The sequence below is a fragment of the Barbus barbus genome (genome assembly GCF_936440315.1).
Source record: "Barbus barbus genome assembly, chromosome: 25".
In the NCBI taxonomy this organism is placed as follows: domain Eukaryota; kingdom Metazoa; phylum Chordata; class Actinopteri; order Cypriniformes; family Cyprinidae; genus Barbus; species Barbus barbus.
Genome location: NC_136753.1, coordinates 28,577,440 through 28,593,938, shown reverse-complemented (window position 1 = coordinate 28,593,938; position 16,499 = coordinate 28,577,440). Strand labels below are relative to the sequence as shown.

At 36.8% G+C, this 16,499-nt stretch overlaps 1 protein-coding gene across 1 annotated transcript; it reads left to right on the top strand.

Annotated features, from left to right (window-relative positions):
* Positions 1-9,996: 9,996 nt before the first annotated feature.
* On the top strand, positions 9,997-16,499 carry LOC306844540 (1,25-dihydroxyvitamin D(3) 24-hydroxylase, mitochondrial-like). The gene is made up of 12 exons (XM_079376759.1): positions 9,997-10,299; positions 10,767-10,957; positions 11,045-11,138; positions 11,223-11,316; positions 11,402-11,493; positions 11,645-11,756; positions 12,730-12,875; positions 13,142-13,308; positions 14,836-14,914; positions 15,539-15,736; positions 15,821-15,932; positions 16,057-16,499. Exons 1-11 carry the CDS (start codon positions 10,060-10,062, stop codon positions 15,929-15,931), a joined length of 1,524 nt encoding a protein of 507 aa, XP_079232885.1. The 5' UTR covers positions 9,997-10,059; the 3' UTR covers position 15,932; positions 16,057-16,499.

The following is a 16,499-nucleotide window of genomic DNA, read 5'->3' as shown; positions in this document are numbered from 1 at the left end:
ACATTTATAGCTTAGCCGGTTGAATGAGATATATAAGTAGACAATATACAAGAGTTACACGATATATTTCATCCTCATAATTCCTCATTTATATACATTGCATATACATGTTCCTATATAAATGTGAAATATTTATACACACATAAAAATTACTTTACAATATTTTAGTCAATATATAGTCACATTGTTCAAAAAAAAAAAAAAAAAGCAGAAATTCCATATATGGGAACCAGTCATACAGTCACAAAACCAGTCATAAGGATCTATTTATTGAAATTGAGATTAATACATCATCTGAAATCTGGATAAATAAGCTTTCCATTGATGTATGGTTTGTTTGGATAGGACAATATTTGGCTGAGATAACACTATTTGAAAATCTGGAATCTGAGGGTGCAAAAAAAAAATATATAGAGAAAATCGCCTTTAAAGTTGTCCAAATGATGTACTTAGCAATGCATATTACTAATCAAAAATGAAGTTTTGATATATATATATACAGTAGGAAATTGACAAAATATCTTCATGGAACAAGATCTTTACTTAACGTCCTAATGATTTTTGGCATAAAAGAAAAATCGATAATTTTGACACATACAATGTATTGTTGGCTATAGCTACAAATGTACCCCATGATACTTTTGAGTTTTTTTTTTTTTTTTGCTCCAGGGTCACATATATTGTTCAATATATTGTAATATATTTATATATTTACTCAATATATTATTCTGCATATTTTCAAATGAATAACTTAAATTCAATTGCTAAATATTTAGATATGATCAAATTGACTGCACAAATCATTTAAGTAATATTAAACTGACTTAAATTGAGTTGAATCTTGTCAAATGTAATACCTAAGGTTAAGGGAAGATAACAAGCCCTAATTATATAAGCAGAATAGAAGTATCTGCCTTAGCAAACACTGCCAAGACTACTAAATATATAGGCCATTCTGTCGAATGCTGGCAATTAATGGATAGCTGTTTACAACTTCATGCAAAGCAGCTGCAGCACACAGCCCAGACAGCAAGCAGTGTCGGCCCAGATCCGGCCCACATCTGGCCCGCATGGATTTCACACAGGGGGTCGGATCTGGGCCAATAATATGTTGCAATATGTTCACACAGAACAGAGTGTGTCGTACAGGAACTCACTGAAATAAGTCAAAGAGCGATCATAACAAGGTGTCCCTGGCAGCACTAAAACATACTGTATCTGTTGTTCGACTGTACAGAAAAAGTCCCCGGGCTACAGTTTCCTCATCGTCTTTTTTCAAGCGGAAGAATTTGTTGTTGCACAACACACTCGTTAATTTAATGTTACACTCAGGGAACAAGGAAGCTGATGTCATTTGAGAAAACAGAGCTGTAGGCAAAACAACCGCCTCTAGAAAACAGGCTCGAGCAGGTCATTGAGAGCGCTCAGATACCCGTGCTGCAATGAACAAAACAGAGATGAAATCTGGAGAGTTTCCAGCAGAGGCTGAACACAGGGAAAATGCGGTCGGGTGTTTGTAACTTCAGTCTACTGCTCAAAGAACAGCCATTACAACATATGTCCCAAGAGTCAACGTGCCAAAGTCATGCGGGTCTGGCCTGGTTTGAGGGAACACTCGATGCTTTTAAACTTGACCACGATGAGGAGAGGATAACAAAGCCAAACACTGTGCCTCAAGCATCTGGAAGTCAACAGAAGGACAAATTCTTATATTAGTGGCATATTGTTTTGCAAAGACAGACAGACAGACAAACAGACAGACAGACAGACAGACAGACAGACAGACAAACAGACAGACAAACAGACAGACAGACAGACAAACAGACAGACAGACAGACAAACAGACAGACAGACAGACAGACAGACAGACAAACAGACAGACAGACAAACAGACAGACAGACAGACAGACAGACAGACAGACAAACAGACAGACAGACAGACAGACAAACAGACAGACAGACAGACAGACAGACAGACAGATAGATAAATAGATAGATAGATAGACAGACAAAAAAAAATTCCCCAGCAACAACACAGAATACCTTAGTGACCATATACACATAATATATAAATTGCAATTTAATTTATCAGATTTTTTATTTAAAAGTCATAGAGGACAGTGGTACTGTAATTTAAACATTATGGGTGAATTCAGTCAACAGGCCAGGAGTTCAGGAAACTGCAGGTCCATGGAACTCCAATTTTGATTTCATTGGGGATGAATCATTTTAAAAGGGCCGGGTTGTGGACATTTTCTGGTCATCATGGCAGCGGTAATTGCAGCCAGATTTATGGGAATGTGTTTAATCTTCCGTAAAAACAACCTCAAGATCTCAGTCTGAAAGTTTTATGGCTCATCGTCTGGACGTATTTACGCTGTTCAAATTGCTACCACTGATTTTGTATCTGATCTGCGCAATTCATTCAGTGAATCATGTTCAAATGCACAATGAAGTTATATCTATCCATTCAGTTCAGTTCTACACACAGTGATGCCATAGAAGAATCATTTTTGGTTCAACAAAGAACCATTCAGTCAAAGGTTCTTTAAAGAACCATCTCTTTCTTACCTTTTTATAATCTGAAGAACCTTCTTTCGCCACAAAGAACCTTTTTTGAAACAGAAGGTTCTTCTATGGCATCGTGAAGCACCTTTACTTTTAAGAGTGTATGGAAGACAAAGATGTCAAATGGCTGGAAAAGGAGTAAAGAATCTTAATTACAATTAGTTTCACTTCAAACTGATCAATCGGAGACCTCTTGAGTTCTTGAGTTGACTGATGTGTGTAATGTGCAGGCTGACATTTTCTGTGCTCCTGTTTGCCTACTCATAACATAAGATAAGATAAGGCCAGCTGGATTTCTGCTTGTTTCCGAAAAGCTCTGCACCCTAGATAGGGTTTATGCGCCCTGCGGGACACAGTATCTAAGGTCAAGAGCTTCAGCAAATTTACCCGAGGCTTTAAGTAGCTTGGTCGGGGTCATAGGGGACGAGGGGTTTCATCACCTGTGAGTCAGGCAGTTCACTGGCTCCATGCATCCGCTCGGGAATATGAGTATACACTGCGTGGGCTCCGTTCAGGAATCTGATTTTTGTTGAATGTGACTTAAATCCAATTAATAAGTTGTAGTCTAAAGAAGAAAGAAAAACACCTGAAATGCATTCAGATTTTGGAAAATTAATTTCAGTCGGAATGAATTTCAAGTGTTCAAACTCAAGCTCACTCTTTCCACATATAGTAAATTATTTTAGTATAAATCAGTACTGTGTATACATGAATACATAAAAGAAATTGTGGTCAAAAAGTGTCACCACTATGACAAAAGAAGCAAATCCATCAGATGTAGAAACACTGTCTGAACAAACTAATACAATTTCAACACTTGATCAGATATTTGATTACTACGAGTTTTCTTATGTTTGCTGCAACCAATGTCATTTCATCAAACTTATCACCCTCTTAAGACATCAGCACTAATAAAAGCCTATTTTTATTACAAAAAAAATGTATTGAAGGCTCTGAAATATATTTTTATTATTATTATTATTATATACACATGCATGCGTGTACACACATAGATACACATACATACATACATAAAGCTCATAAAGAGGACAGCTATTATATAAAATTCTGGGAAAAATTGGGTTTTATTGTAACACATTGTGAATGGTTAAAATGTCTTTCTGTCAAACTAAGACGCCATACATCAGAGGGTTAAGAAACACAAACCTGGCTTTGTTGCTTTGTTTTTTTGGGAGACTAAACCACGTAATCAACTACTTCTCCTGGCAGTAAGCCACCAGAAGTTTTAAAGTGTTTGTGTTTATCCTCTCGACTCAAGATTTCGACATCAAAACAGTTTGTTTACAAAGAACAGCATGCAAAAACAATATAGCGTACTACATCTTACGGGAAAGACACACCAGAAATGAGACCTATTTAGTATTTCTCAGAGAAATCAATTAGATTAAATGGAGAACAAACTGATTTTGGGTTCAATTTCTCACTTCTCAAATGTTTCTCCTGAGAAAATGACCCCAGCACTCTCAACATGCATCTCCTTTCGAGTTTCTGATCTCAAGCTTCTGCAATCAAAAGTTAGAAATCTTCGACTTTTCTCATCACATTCTTCCTAAAAGATGTGAGCTGCTGTCTGCATTCATTATAGCTCCGTACTATTGACTCGTGTGTGACTGTTTTCTTCGGAGGAATATTTAAACATCACATCATGAGCTATAAACTGTTCCTCTGCTCTTCTTCACGCTGTCGCCTTATAGCTGAAGTCTCTCGACTCATCCATCTGAGAGCAGGAACATTCCAGTGGAAGAATGCTTTGTACATGCAGGCACAGGGTGAGCTCAAAAATGTTAATAATCTCTCTCTGCTGGGAAGTGGAGACACACGTTTATGCTGTCATATATGCAAATAGAGGAGCTGATTTGGGCAAACTGCTATTGATTGCACCCGTTGATCTATCGGCTAATTTTTAACCCTTTAAACTCCGGGCTGTGCAAAAGTAGAGCACCAATGTCATGGGTCTGATTGGATAAGTGATATTCGGTCTGGACTTTCTGACACTCTCCTAAAATGAGGTTAATCAGGGTTGTATTGAAGGGAGAACCTTGTGAAGAACTGAGACAATCTGTCATGCAAGTAAACTGGATGGAGATGGTTCTCAACTGGTTTTGCTTTAAGACACAGACTTTACATTGGACATCCAGTGGTGACTCCAAGCACTGAAAATCTTTATCCAATAATGAAATAAAAACAATGTTTTGTTTACAATGTGTGGACTATGTGTTATAGCAAAGAGACACCAACGAAATCATGAAATGAAATGAAAACTAAATAAAAAATAACCCTCAAATCAAACACTGAAATGTCTTAATATTACTATAAACAATATGCTAAATTACAGAGTTTCTGTGGGTCTTAAAAGAGCCTTCTTAATATGTCATTCCACAGTTTAAAGCTTTAAAAGGTCTTAAATTGGAGCAGAGAGTCTTCAATTCATCAAGTCATGGCATTTGCCATAACACACAAATAAACAAAACCAACTCCCATCGCTTGACATCGCTTTTTGATGCTCAAGGGACCCATTTGTCGTCACTTTTCGACGTGTAGGGTCCTCCGTTGTGTTCAGTTGTTTGTCTTAATTTAATGGTATGCATCTGTTAGGGGTCCCGGGCGCGGAACACGCAAGCTGACTAAAAGTACCTGAATTATCAGGAGAACAAAAGCACACGTGAACTTCAGTGTCGTTCTACAGGTGAGGCTTGGTAGCGTCTGAGGTAAACACAACCCAAAAGTATAGCAGAAACCCTGAATTATTAACAATATGGAGGAGAATTTTTTTTTTTTTAATTGGCGGCCAATAATTCAGCAAACAAACTGTGGTCATTCTTAAACAAGTGAATAGTGTTTGACTGGACAGCCTCCGACGTCAATAACGTCTATCTTATCTATGCTTAGTTGCACTTTATTTACAATTCGCACTGCAGTCAACAAGACCAAGTATTAGGACACAACCCTGCATCAACTACCCATTTAATTTCATAAAAGCATTATGATAATTGTGCATTGCCATGATGCCTCTACTCTTTGATGTCTTGGGTGTGTAAAGCAGAGGAAAGGCTGCCGTAGGGAAACCCTTAACCCTTTCCTGGCCCTGCGAGTTGTTTGTGCAAGAGAAACCTCAGACAGGGTCAGTGAGTTCACAGAGGTATCCGAGACTGAGCCCTCCTCAAATGAAATCTATAAATCACTGTCCAAGCAGCGTAAAAGCACTGTAAATGACAGCAAAATGATGCTATTGGATCGGATTGGTTCCTCAGGTTTGCCCTGATGTGAGAACAAGTATGAATGATGCAAGAGGGGACATTTTTTACTCTATTTCACACACACAAATCCTTCAACACCTTGATGCCTTGTGGAATGCGACCTAATTCTGTAAAGAAGGACAACTAAGGTTGTCAAACGGCATGAGAAACAGATGTGGCCGAGATATGTGGTATGAGAATTTGGGAACAAAGCACAGCAATGTTTTAACAATCAGATAAGATCCTCCTTGTGGCAATTAACAAATAATTGCCTCAAGTCCTAAAGAACGTAAAGTCCCGTAGTCAATGAGGTTTGAGCGTGTTTATTAGGGACAGGAAGATTGTGTCGTTTCACGCAAGTCATTTTGTTCATTTGAGCAGAGTTCAGTTAAAACCTTATATTTTCAATAGCCAGTCTGTCAATATGAAATCTGAATTAAGAAATCTTTATACACAGCCAAAGGTAAATTGTGAAAAAGCTCACCTCCCGAATCTTTCCTTCATTTGTCACATGCAAATGAACAAATGGTATATGAGCTTTACTAGTGTTTATGTGTGTGCTTGTCTCTGAACTCAATGGCCCCTATCAGCCGGGGTCGTACAAGCTTGAGTCATCAGTTTTGCTTCACTTCGTGTGTTTTCTGCCTGTCTTATAGGTGTAAGCCAACTCTCAGGTCAAAGAGTTCATAAACCAGACACTTTAGGTTCATAAAACAGGATTAAAGCAGTTCTTAAAACATTTCATCACATTTCTTATAATGTAGTCCTAATTAGTGGTGTTTGTTAAGCTTAACATCACCCAATTGTTTTATATTCCAAGCAATATTTACCTCACAAACAAGTGAAAAAAAAAATTAAAGAAAAAATCTCAGACCTGAGCTGGATATCACAAAAGCCAGTTATTAACAACACACTAGCAACCACTTTTTAATTACCCAGAACGCACTGGCAACAATCCACGACACCTTAACATCATGATGGCGAGCTGGTTTATCAAAACCATATGTATTTTTTATGGATATTCTTGTGCAGTTTTGTCTTGTTTACCCATTTCTTTTGATCTACTCTTTCTAAGAAATTCAAACCAATGTTGGGCAATAAAAAAAATCCAAAATCCCAAGTATGAAAGAGCTTAACCAAAATTTACCAAAGAAAGAGTCTTGCATCAACCACAATGTTCCACAGCCTTGTACTGCCAAATAGCCAAAAGCAAGTTGAGGGTTTTAAGTCCTTGCATGGCTGTGGTTCTGTCAATAGCTCTAATACCTTGTTTTTGCCAAAAACGACCACCCGTGTGTTCTGGAATAACCTGAGGACCAGCTCGTATTACATTCCTTTAGTCAGTTTAGTCCATTAAAGTTAACAAGAGGTAATGTTTTATTGTGTATATTGCATGCTATTGTTGATATGTTTATAGGTTTGTTTATGAGGGTTAATTCTGACTGCATCCACCATCTTGAGTTTCCTGTCACTATGAACTCGTTACTTATAGTCCAAACATCTAAACTGTTCAGAGGCATTTCTGTTATGGAACATAAACAAATGATGCTTCAGCTATCATCATACTAGCACAGATCATTGCCGAATTCATTAAATCCATCGCTAATACTCACTAATATGTGTGCTGGTGATTTCCCTTCATAATGATGTCAGTTCCCAGAGGAACAAAATACAACTGAAAGTGACACTGGGGACAATTAAAAAAGACAAATATTTTGTTTCAAACATTTTGATAAGACCTAGACCTAGAATACATATAAATATAATATAAATGACAACAAGATGGGTCATGAACCAAAGTCAAATGTATTTATTTATTTATTATCAACCAAAGTAACATTTTGAATTTCTTTTTTTTTTTTATTAAATATAATATTTTTATTCAAATTATTTAAATTAAATTATTTAAATTACTGTATGTTATCTAATACTATGACATATAATATGGAAATAAAAATGTACAGCATAAAAGTCATGACTCTTTAAACTTCCAGTTTTTTTTTTTTTTTTTTTTTTTTTTTTTTTTTAAAGCAGCATACACCATGCTATGTGTGATAAATCAGACCATATTTGTCTAATTTGAGATTATTGGCCAAAAACAAACTGGGTTAACAGAACTACCATCAGCCTTGTCAGTGTGCACAAGTGGTGTTTCAAATATTTCTGGTGAATTAAAAAAGAAATACTGTGCAAAACTGTCAGTTTAATGTATAGACAATTTCTGCAATTTAATTGGCCTATTTTACAAAAAATGCATACAGATATCAAACACACCTTTCTCTAGATATCAGTTTTAGCATCAGCTGTTAGAAAAAAACAAAAAAACATTTTGGTTGACCACTACTAGTGATGACTAGTGGTATTAAATTAAATAAGTTTGTTTAGGCCCAGTTCAAAAAACTATGCTCGTTATGAAAATGTTATTTCTAAACATTCAAAATGTCCAGTTATTTTAAGTGGAACTTTCAATTCAATTTAATTTAATTTAATTTTTTATTTTTTTGCAGTCATTATGGGAATGTTACTTGAATGTTCTCTGATCAATATTAGACAAACGTCCAAATAAAATGTTTAAGGAAAATACTCCATAAATAAAGCTTTTGTGCAGATTTATACAAATGATCAAATGTTCCCTGTTAGTTACCTTAAAAAAAATGTAGTAAATTAAATTAGACCTTTTTTTCAGTGTATAGGCACTACTAAACCCAGTCCTGATGAATCTGTTCTCTGTGTGTTTTATGGACACAGTGTTGTTATATACTACGGCAGTACAGCAAGCACTGCAGAGGGTTCAAGGTTATTTAAATAAGACCTATGCATGCTATGAGTCAACATGTTTACTGTACCACATATCTCTACTTTGGTAAAACTATACGCTGTTATGAGCGTGGGATTACCAGAGGGGCTTGAGTACAGATTTAACATTGCACAAGCTTACCTGGCTAATTTTATACCCAAACCTCATGCTCATGGATCATATGATACACACATTAACAACATGGTCCGGTTAAACAACCCGTACAGAAATGTGCAATGCTGAATGTACTTTGTAGCCAAATATGATAGTTGTATATATATATATACACACTGAAATAAATGTAGGATTACTTTAAAACTATTTTTATTCAATATAGCAATTTATAGTTTTATTTCACAAATAAAGAACCAGCAAGTAACTGAATGACACTGAATTAAATGTGACATTTAGAAATAAAAACACTCAAATGCACTCTATAACCCTTGTTTTAAAAAATGACAGTGTAGATATTCACTTACACTGAAAAACAAAGGTTCTGAAACTTTTCACACAGAAATTGCTAGTAAATTTCACAAACAGTTATAAAAAAATGGCAATTAACATTTAATTTTGAATCAGAAAAACTGAAACAGTATTTTCTTGTATAACATAATCCATTAACCATTACTTTTTTATAGTGAACTCTATTACACATGCAACATTTTAATGTAAAATCTTGATGTTCGTGGATAAACCTCTATGCTTCATAACTATCCTGGTACATTTATTAGTCAATACTGTAAAAATGCATGGCTCTATGAAGCCAAATCCATTAATTAAACACCTTATAATTTGTTACACTGCAGGACCATCTAGATATGTGCTTCCCCTTATGGGACTTCTAATCAAAACTCTTGATGCTAATGGACAAACATCCATTTTTGTCAATGCTGTAAAACCATAATAAATGAATATGTTATCTGAATGCCAAAAGCTCTTAGAAGAGGTTCTTTTCAAAGTTCACTATGAATCAGCTGCTGCACTTGTGCATAACGATGCTTACTGATGATCATATGAGATCTCATGAATGAAATTCGGAGTTGACATGTTCTAGAGTTCCATCGCGAATGCTCTCCAAAGAAGCGCGATGCGCGAGTGCGCACAGGAGAGACTGAGCAAATATTTGCGCGTCGTGGCGTCGCGTGGTCTCAGTGTTGACTCAGAGAGAGGAGTTGAGGGCAGCTCAAAGCGAACCGCGTCACCTCCGTTATGTTTATTTATAAAGCGCGTTTGAGGGCACTTCCTCGGTCTATGTGGGGTCAGGCGGTACTCACCAAAGCAGATACATAAATGAATGGTTGGCTCGACTTCCACACACGATTCCTGATTGGTCGCCGCGTCCGACCGAGATAAACACGGCCGCGAGTATATATATAGTGGCATTTAAGAGAAACTTCACGAACAATTTTACGCACGCCGTTTTACGCACGCCTCAAGATGAGAGCGCATATCCAGAAAGGTCCTCAGATTCTGGAGCTGCTGAAGAATAAGTCTGTGGGGCTTCAGCACTGCAAGCCCACCTCCTCCGTCTGTGTGCTGGACTCGAAGGATGCTGTAGGGAGCGCGCCCTGCTCACACAGTCTCGACTCCATCCCTGGACCCACCAACTGGCCGCTGTTCGGAAGCCTCATCGAGCTGCTCCGGAAAGGAGGTCTAAAAAGACAGCAGGAGGCGCTGGTATGAAGCTCTTTAATAATAATAATAATAAATGCATGATTTTATTTCAGTTTATGTGGGATTTTCATTTCTATTTTTCTTATTTATACACTATAAATTAACTTTTTTAATTTATGTATGGGTATTTAAATAAAATATAAATGCATGATTTTAGTCCTGTAGGCTTTTCATTTAAAATTTTCTTATTTATATACATACGATTACATATCTGATGTTTATCGAAGTTTACTGTTTGTTATAATAAATGCATTACTTTTTTGCTTTCTTTTGAAAACTTATTTACATATTTTAACTTTTAACTCATTTAACTTATTTATGCTTATTTGAATCCCACCTTGTAATAGATTCAATAAAAACATTATTTATTTATTTATTCATTAATTTATTCATTAAGTAATTCATTCATTCCTGTACATTTCTTCAGTTTTAAGGGTGTTTTCTCTGTTCTTCTGTGTTTCTAACCTCAGATCCATTACCATAAGAAGTTTGGGAAGATCTTCCAGATGAAGCTGGGCTCTTTTGAGTCGGTTCACATTGGGGCACCATGTTTATTGGAGGCTCTTTACAGAAAAGAGGGCAACTATCCTCAGAGACTGGAGATCAAACCATGGAAAGCCTACAGAGACCTGCGGGACGAGGCTTATGGGCTGCTAATACTGTAAATATCATAATTCATTTACAAATGCACGTGAGATTTAATTGCTTATTTCATAATATTCTAAACTGCAAACAAATGTATTTGCAGGGAAGGAAAGGACTGGCAGCGGGTGCGCAGCGCTTTCCAGCAGAAACTCATGAAACCGACCGAAGTCATGAAACTGGACGGCAAAATCAATGAAGTGAGTTCTGCTTGAGAAATATCAAGTATAATTCACATATATGCAAAGACTGTTTGAATGACTGCTTGGTGTCTTTATGGAAAGGTTTCGGCTGATTTGATAAAGAGGATCGGAAGAGCCCAAGTCAACGGGAAGATCGATGATTTGTATTTTGAACTGAACAAGTGGTCCTTTGAAAGTGAGTTTCACGCCACGTCTTCCATATACTGATTTACTATACTGACATGAAATGCATTAAATTTCTTCCTCTTTTGGGCTTTTAGCGATTTGCTATGTGCTTTATGACAAACGTTTCGGACTCTTGCAAGACAGCATCAGCGCCGAGGCCATGGATTTCATCACGTCAGTAAAAACGGTAAATTGACCATCTTTTTGATCCAATTAATAGTTCAAACAGTAATACACTCTAGAGTGCATAAGCTTTATCTACATCTCTTCTGATGTAATGCAATGCAAAGGGTTTCATAGTTTCAAAACAAATCCACATGGTGTTTTCTCACTTTCAGATGATGAGCACCTTTGGGTTGATGATGGTGACACCCGTGGAGCTCCACAAGACCTTCAATACGAAAACGTGGCAAGATCACACAGCGGCCTGGGACCGTATTTTTAGCACAGGTACTAAAGAGCTCCTTAATCAGTTGACGTGTGACCCATAAAGCATTAATTTCCACTCAGGTGATGACACATGAACTTATGGCTTTTTGCTCCGACCCGCTAAAGTAGATCCATGCACACAGCAGCAGAGAGAGAGGAAAGCGCAGTAGTAAATGCAGTGACCTAAGTGCATGAGAATCCAGCCAAATATTTGTATTATCAGGAGCAGAGGGAGGGAGGGAGGAATGTTGACGCGCGGCTGAATTACTCACAGTTTGTTGTGCTGCTGTGGCTCCATTAGAGGCGGCTCACTCGCAGAACCTGTCACACATTCACAAATGCTTCACTTTCCCTGCAGCTATACAACAGCAGGACGTGCTGTACCTGACTACTAGTAGGGCGTTCCACACGTAGGACTACCATTAAAACAGAAGTGGCAAATTTACATTTACGCACAAAGTGCATTCGAAATATGCATATTCCTGTCAGAATTGAATATTTAAGAATATAAACAAATAAAATTATTATTAAAGCAATGTAATTTGCTCAGAACATTGTTGCATAAATCTGTTGCATGATGCTTTAAAGTGCTTTGCATAAACAGATAAAATCACTAAGCTGTATAGTGCATGTATTTCAAACCTTTTATCAAAATATAATCTACATTTATATGGAAATTTAACATACATAGCATATTTTATATTGAAACATTGATAATAATCAGAAATGTTTCTTGAGCAGCCAATCAGAATGGTTTCTGAAGGATCATGTGACACTGACAAGACTGGAGTAATGATGCTGAAAATTCAGATTTGCATCACAGGAATAAAGATGATTTAAATAAATTAAATCAAATTTGTTGTAAATATATTTCAACAAATAACATTTTATTTACTTTTAATCATTCAGTTCAATGTAAGAACATACACACTATCCTGTTTTTAAACTCTTCAAAAATATCACCAAATAATCAAGCAATCCATCATCTTAACAGCTAAACTCTACATTGACAAGAATCTGAAGAGGCACTCAAACGGCAAAACCGGAAACTTCCTCTGCGACATCTACCACCAGAGCCACCTGACCAAGAAGGAGCTGTACGCCGCCACAACCGAACTCCAGGTCGGAGGAGTGGAGACGGTACGCACTTTCATGATCCCACACAAACCAACTTGTTTTTCACTAGCTTGTTTTCGAGTCACACGCGAGCGAGCTAAGAAAACAGTTGATTTAACTTGTCTTTGTTCTGCTCTTATCCAGGCTAAGATTGAACAACACACAGCTTAGTTCAATCAAGCACATAAGTCAGAAGAATGAGGCAGAGCAGGCGTAGCGCCGTTCAGTGAGGGACGTTGTACAGTGTGGCCCAACTGACCAAGCAAATCCTTCTTGTTTTCCTCTTGCAGACTGCTAATAGCATGCTCTGGGTTATTTTCAACCTCTCACGTAGCCCCGGCGCCCAAGCTAAACTTCTGAAGGAGATCCAGGATGTGGTGCCTGCAGGGGAAACACCACGAGCCGAGCACATCAAGAGCATGCCCTACCTCAAAGCCTGCCTGAAGGAGTCCATGAGGTGGGCAAAATATACTTCAACATGTGCCTAATGGCTCCTAAAACAGGCTACACTGGAAGGATTTGGTGTAGAAACAATTTCCACTCAAAAACGCTGGTAAATTTCACAGAAATGCTGGGTGAAATATGGGTTGTTTTGACCCAGCGGTTGGGTTAAATGATTAACCCAACCTTCTGGTTAGTAGCCCAACTGCTGGGTCAAATCAACCCAATTGCTGGGTTTGTCCATATTTTACCCAGCATTTTTTAGAGTGTACAAAGAAATAGCACGTAACAAATTGAGCACTGAAATATTATGTTCTACTGTTTTCTTTCTTAAAAGGTTCTTTGCGTTATTAAAATGTTCTCCATTCTAAGGGGAAAAAATTGTTCTTTTAGGATCAGTTCGCTTTGGGGAACCAAAAATGTTTTTTATGAAGATAAAGGTTCTTTATTGGCATTGATGGTGCCATGAAGAACCTTTAATATTGTCATAAGGTTCTTTACACTAATAAAGGTTCCAAAATCAGGTTTCGCACCTTTGCCATTTTTGGTTCCTGATGGTTCTGATCCTGATGGTTCTGAAAGGAACCATTTTTTATATAATAATGTTTTCCACTATAAAAAACCTTTAACCTTAAAAGTGGTTCTACGGATGTTGAAGGTTGTTCATGGAAACACCAATGCCAAATAAGAACCTTTAACATTCATGGAATCTTTCCATTCCACAAAAGGTTCTAGTGCAAAACGTTTCTTCAGATTATTAAAATGTTTTTCAAAAATTAGGAAAATTATTCTTTTAAGAACTGTTTACTGAAAAGTTATTTTGGGAACTCAAAATAATTCTTACACACTTAAAAGAAAAAGTTCAAGTTACTATAGTGACAAACCAAAAATGGTTCTTCCACTGGTTCTTTATTGGCATCAATGATTCCATGAAGAATCTTTAATATCCACAGAACCTTTCCATTCCAAATTGGTGCAAAAAGGTTCTTTAGATCATTAAAATGTTAAACTAAGGGAAAAAAATGGTTCTTTTAATGGTACTCTTCAATGAAATGTTCTTCTATGGCATCGCTGCAAAAAAAAAAAACTCCCTTTGGAACCTTTAATGTGAAGAGCGTAGTCGTTCCATCACTCTTCTGCTGAATTGCCAGTATCAGGCATGAAACGTTCATATGAAATGATTCATCTCTAATAGAATGGCAGTAGATTAGGCTGGTCGTTCCCAGATCCAGCCGGCTGACATAATAGTCCCGACTGGAATCCGAAAGCACATGGAAGCATGTCTATGCCTATACGCTTTCATGTTTCAGGCGACAGTCATGCGTTACAGGAAGACACGGACATTAAAGCAGGATAATGCTGAAGCATGTGCTGGGAATGTTGATGGTGTTTGTGGGATTATCTAGCCTTGACTTGCATTAGCAGCATAACGTGCCTCATACCTTTCAGCTTACGTGCTCACGCATGCTAAAAAGAAAAAAGGAAATTCTCCGAAATTCTCAGTAGCAAGAGATTCATTGTTGTCTTTTTTTCCCTCCCGCAGAGTTTCACCATCTGTGCCGTTCACCAGCCGTACCTTAGATAAAGACACCGTGCTGGGCGATTATACTCTGTCCAAAGGAGTGAGTATCTCATTATTAGACCTGCTCGCTACTGCCCCCTACATGAGCTCTAGTGAGAGGCCTGGAAGTCTAATTGGCAGCTCCATTCTAAGACAGCATCCTCACCAAAACAAGACTGGTTTAAAAAGCTATAAATTAGCAGCAATAAATGCTCCTCTCATGACAGCACCATAGATTCCAATAGAATTATGTGATACTCTAATAACTCTGTAATGTATTATCTTAACAATTATTTAATAATAATAATACATTATGATTAATGTATATTTTATTAAATAAATAATTGTCATACAACATTTAATGATATATAATTATAAATATAATTGTACATATATAGAATAAAATATTATTCATTATAACTAAATATAATACTTTGAAATAAATAAATAGAATTATAATTATACTTAATATTAAACTAACATTACAATTCAAAGTATAATACATTTATATATTTTATCTTAAAAGGCTTACTAGGTTATGCAAAAGAGTCCCCTTCATTACTTTATCATTTTATCTGTTTAATGTGAAGTTTTATAGACATTTTATGCATTGCACATGATTGTATGCATAATAAGAGGGAATTTGAGTACATTTATTTATCTCTATTTCTCATGATGTTCCCAGACCATCCTGATGATCAACAGTCAGGCTATCGCTTCAAACGAGGAGTATTTTGAGAACGGGAAGCAGTTCAGACCAGAGCGCTGGCTGGAGGAGAAAAGCTCCATCAATCCGTTCGCACACGTGCCGTTTGGGATCGGAAAGAGGATGTGCATCGGCCGGCGGCTCGCTGAGCTACAGATCCAACTCAGTCTGTGCTGGGTACGACTGCTGGACACTATAAGCTTAAGCAATACTTCTAGGTCTGAGTAGATTAATGTCATTTTTTCACACTCTTCATCACAGATACTACGTGACTATGAGATTGTGGCCACAGATCATGAGCCAGTGGATGCACTGCACTCAGGAACTCTGGTACCCAGCCGAGAGCTTCCCGTGGCTTTTGTTCGCCGATGAGGTATGAAAATGACTTCAAATATCTCATTTAAGACCATTAAAATATTAGTAGAAGTTTGATGCTCCTTTGTCCATTTTGAGGCTCTTCTCTTGCATTTTGAAAGCTGTTTTTTTTGTCTTTGCAGATACTAACCTGAACGGATGACTCCATATTAATGGATCCGACACATTATGAGGCCTATATACTGCTGCTAACCTATAGAATGTATCGGTCTCACACTTATACCTCAAACTGTTAGTATATAGTTTTATGAAACTAGTGAATAATTCCTCTATTTATTTACTTTATTAAAAGGACAGCTTAAAATAAATATTTAAGGTTTTCTATAATTGCTGCTACTTATTATATTACTATAGTAAATATATTTTACTAAAATATTTACTAAAATTATGTAGAGATTTTCTATGCAATATTGTTTAGTACTGAAATCATTCCATGTACAGTATTATATAATTTTTTTTATAAAAAGGTGTAGAAATGTTGTACATACGTGTTATATAAAACATAAATGTAACATTCTTTTTATGCACTCAGTAATAAATATGTATAATATGTTTAATGTATGTC

Coding starts and splice junctions, on each gene's coding strand:
- LOC306844540 (XM_079376759.1), top strand. CDS start 10,060: ATGAGAGCGCATATCCAGAAAGGTCCTCAGATTCTGGAGCTGCTGAAG. Junction 10,300..10,766: donor AAAGACAGCAGGAGGCGCTG/GTATGAAGCTCT, acceptor TTCTAACCTCAG/ATCCATTACCATAAGAAGTT. Junction 11,494..11,644: donor TCATCACGTCAGTAAAAACG/GTAAATTGACCA, acceptor TCTCACTTTCAG/ATGATGAGCACCTTTGGGTT.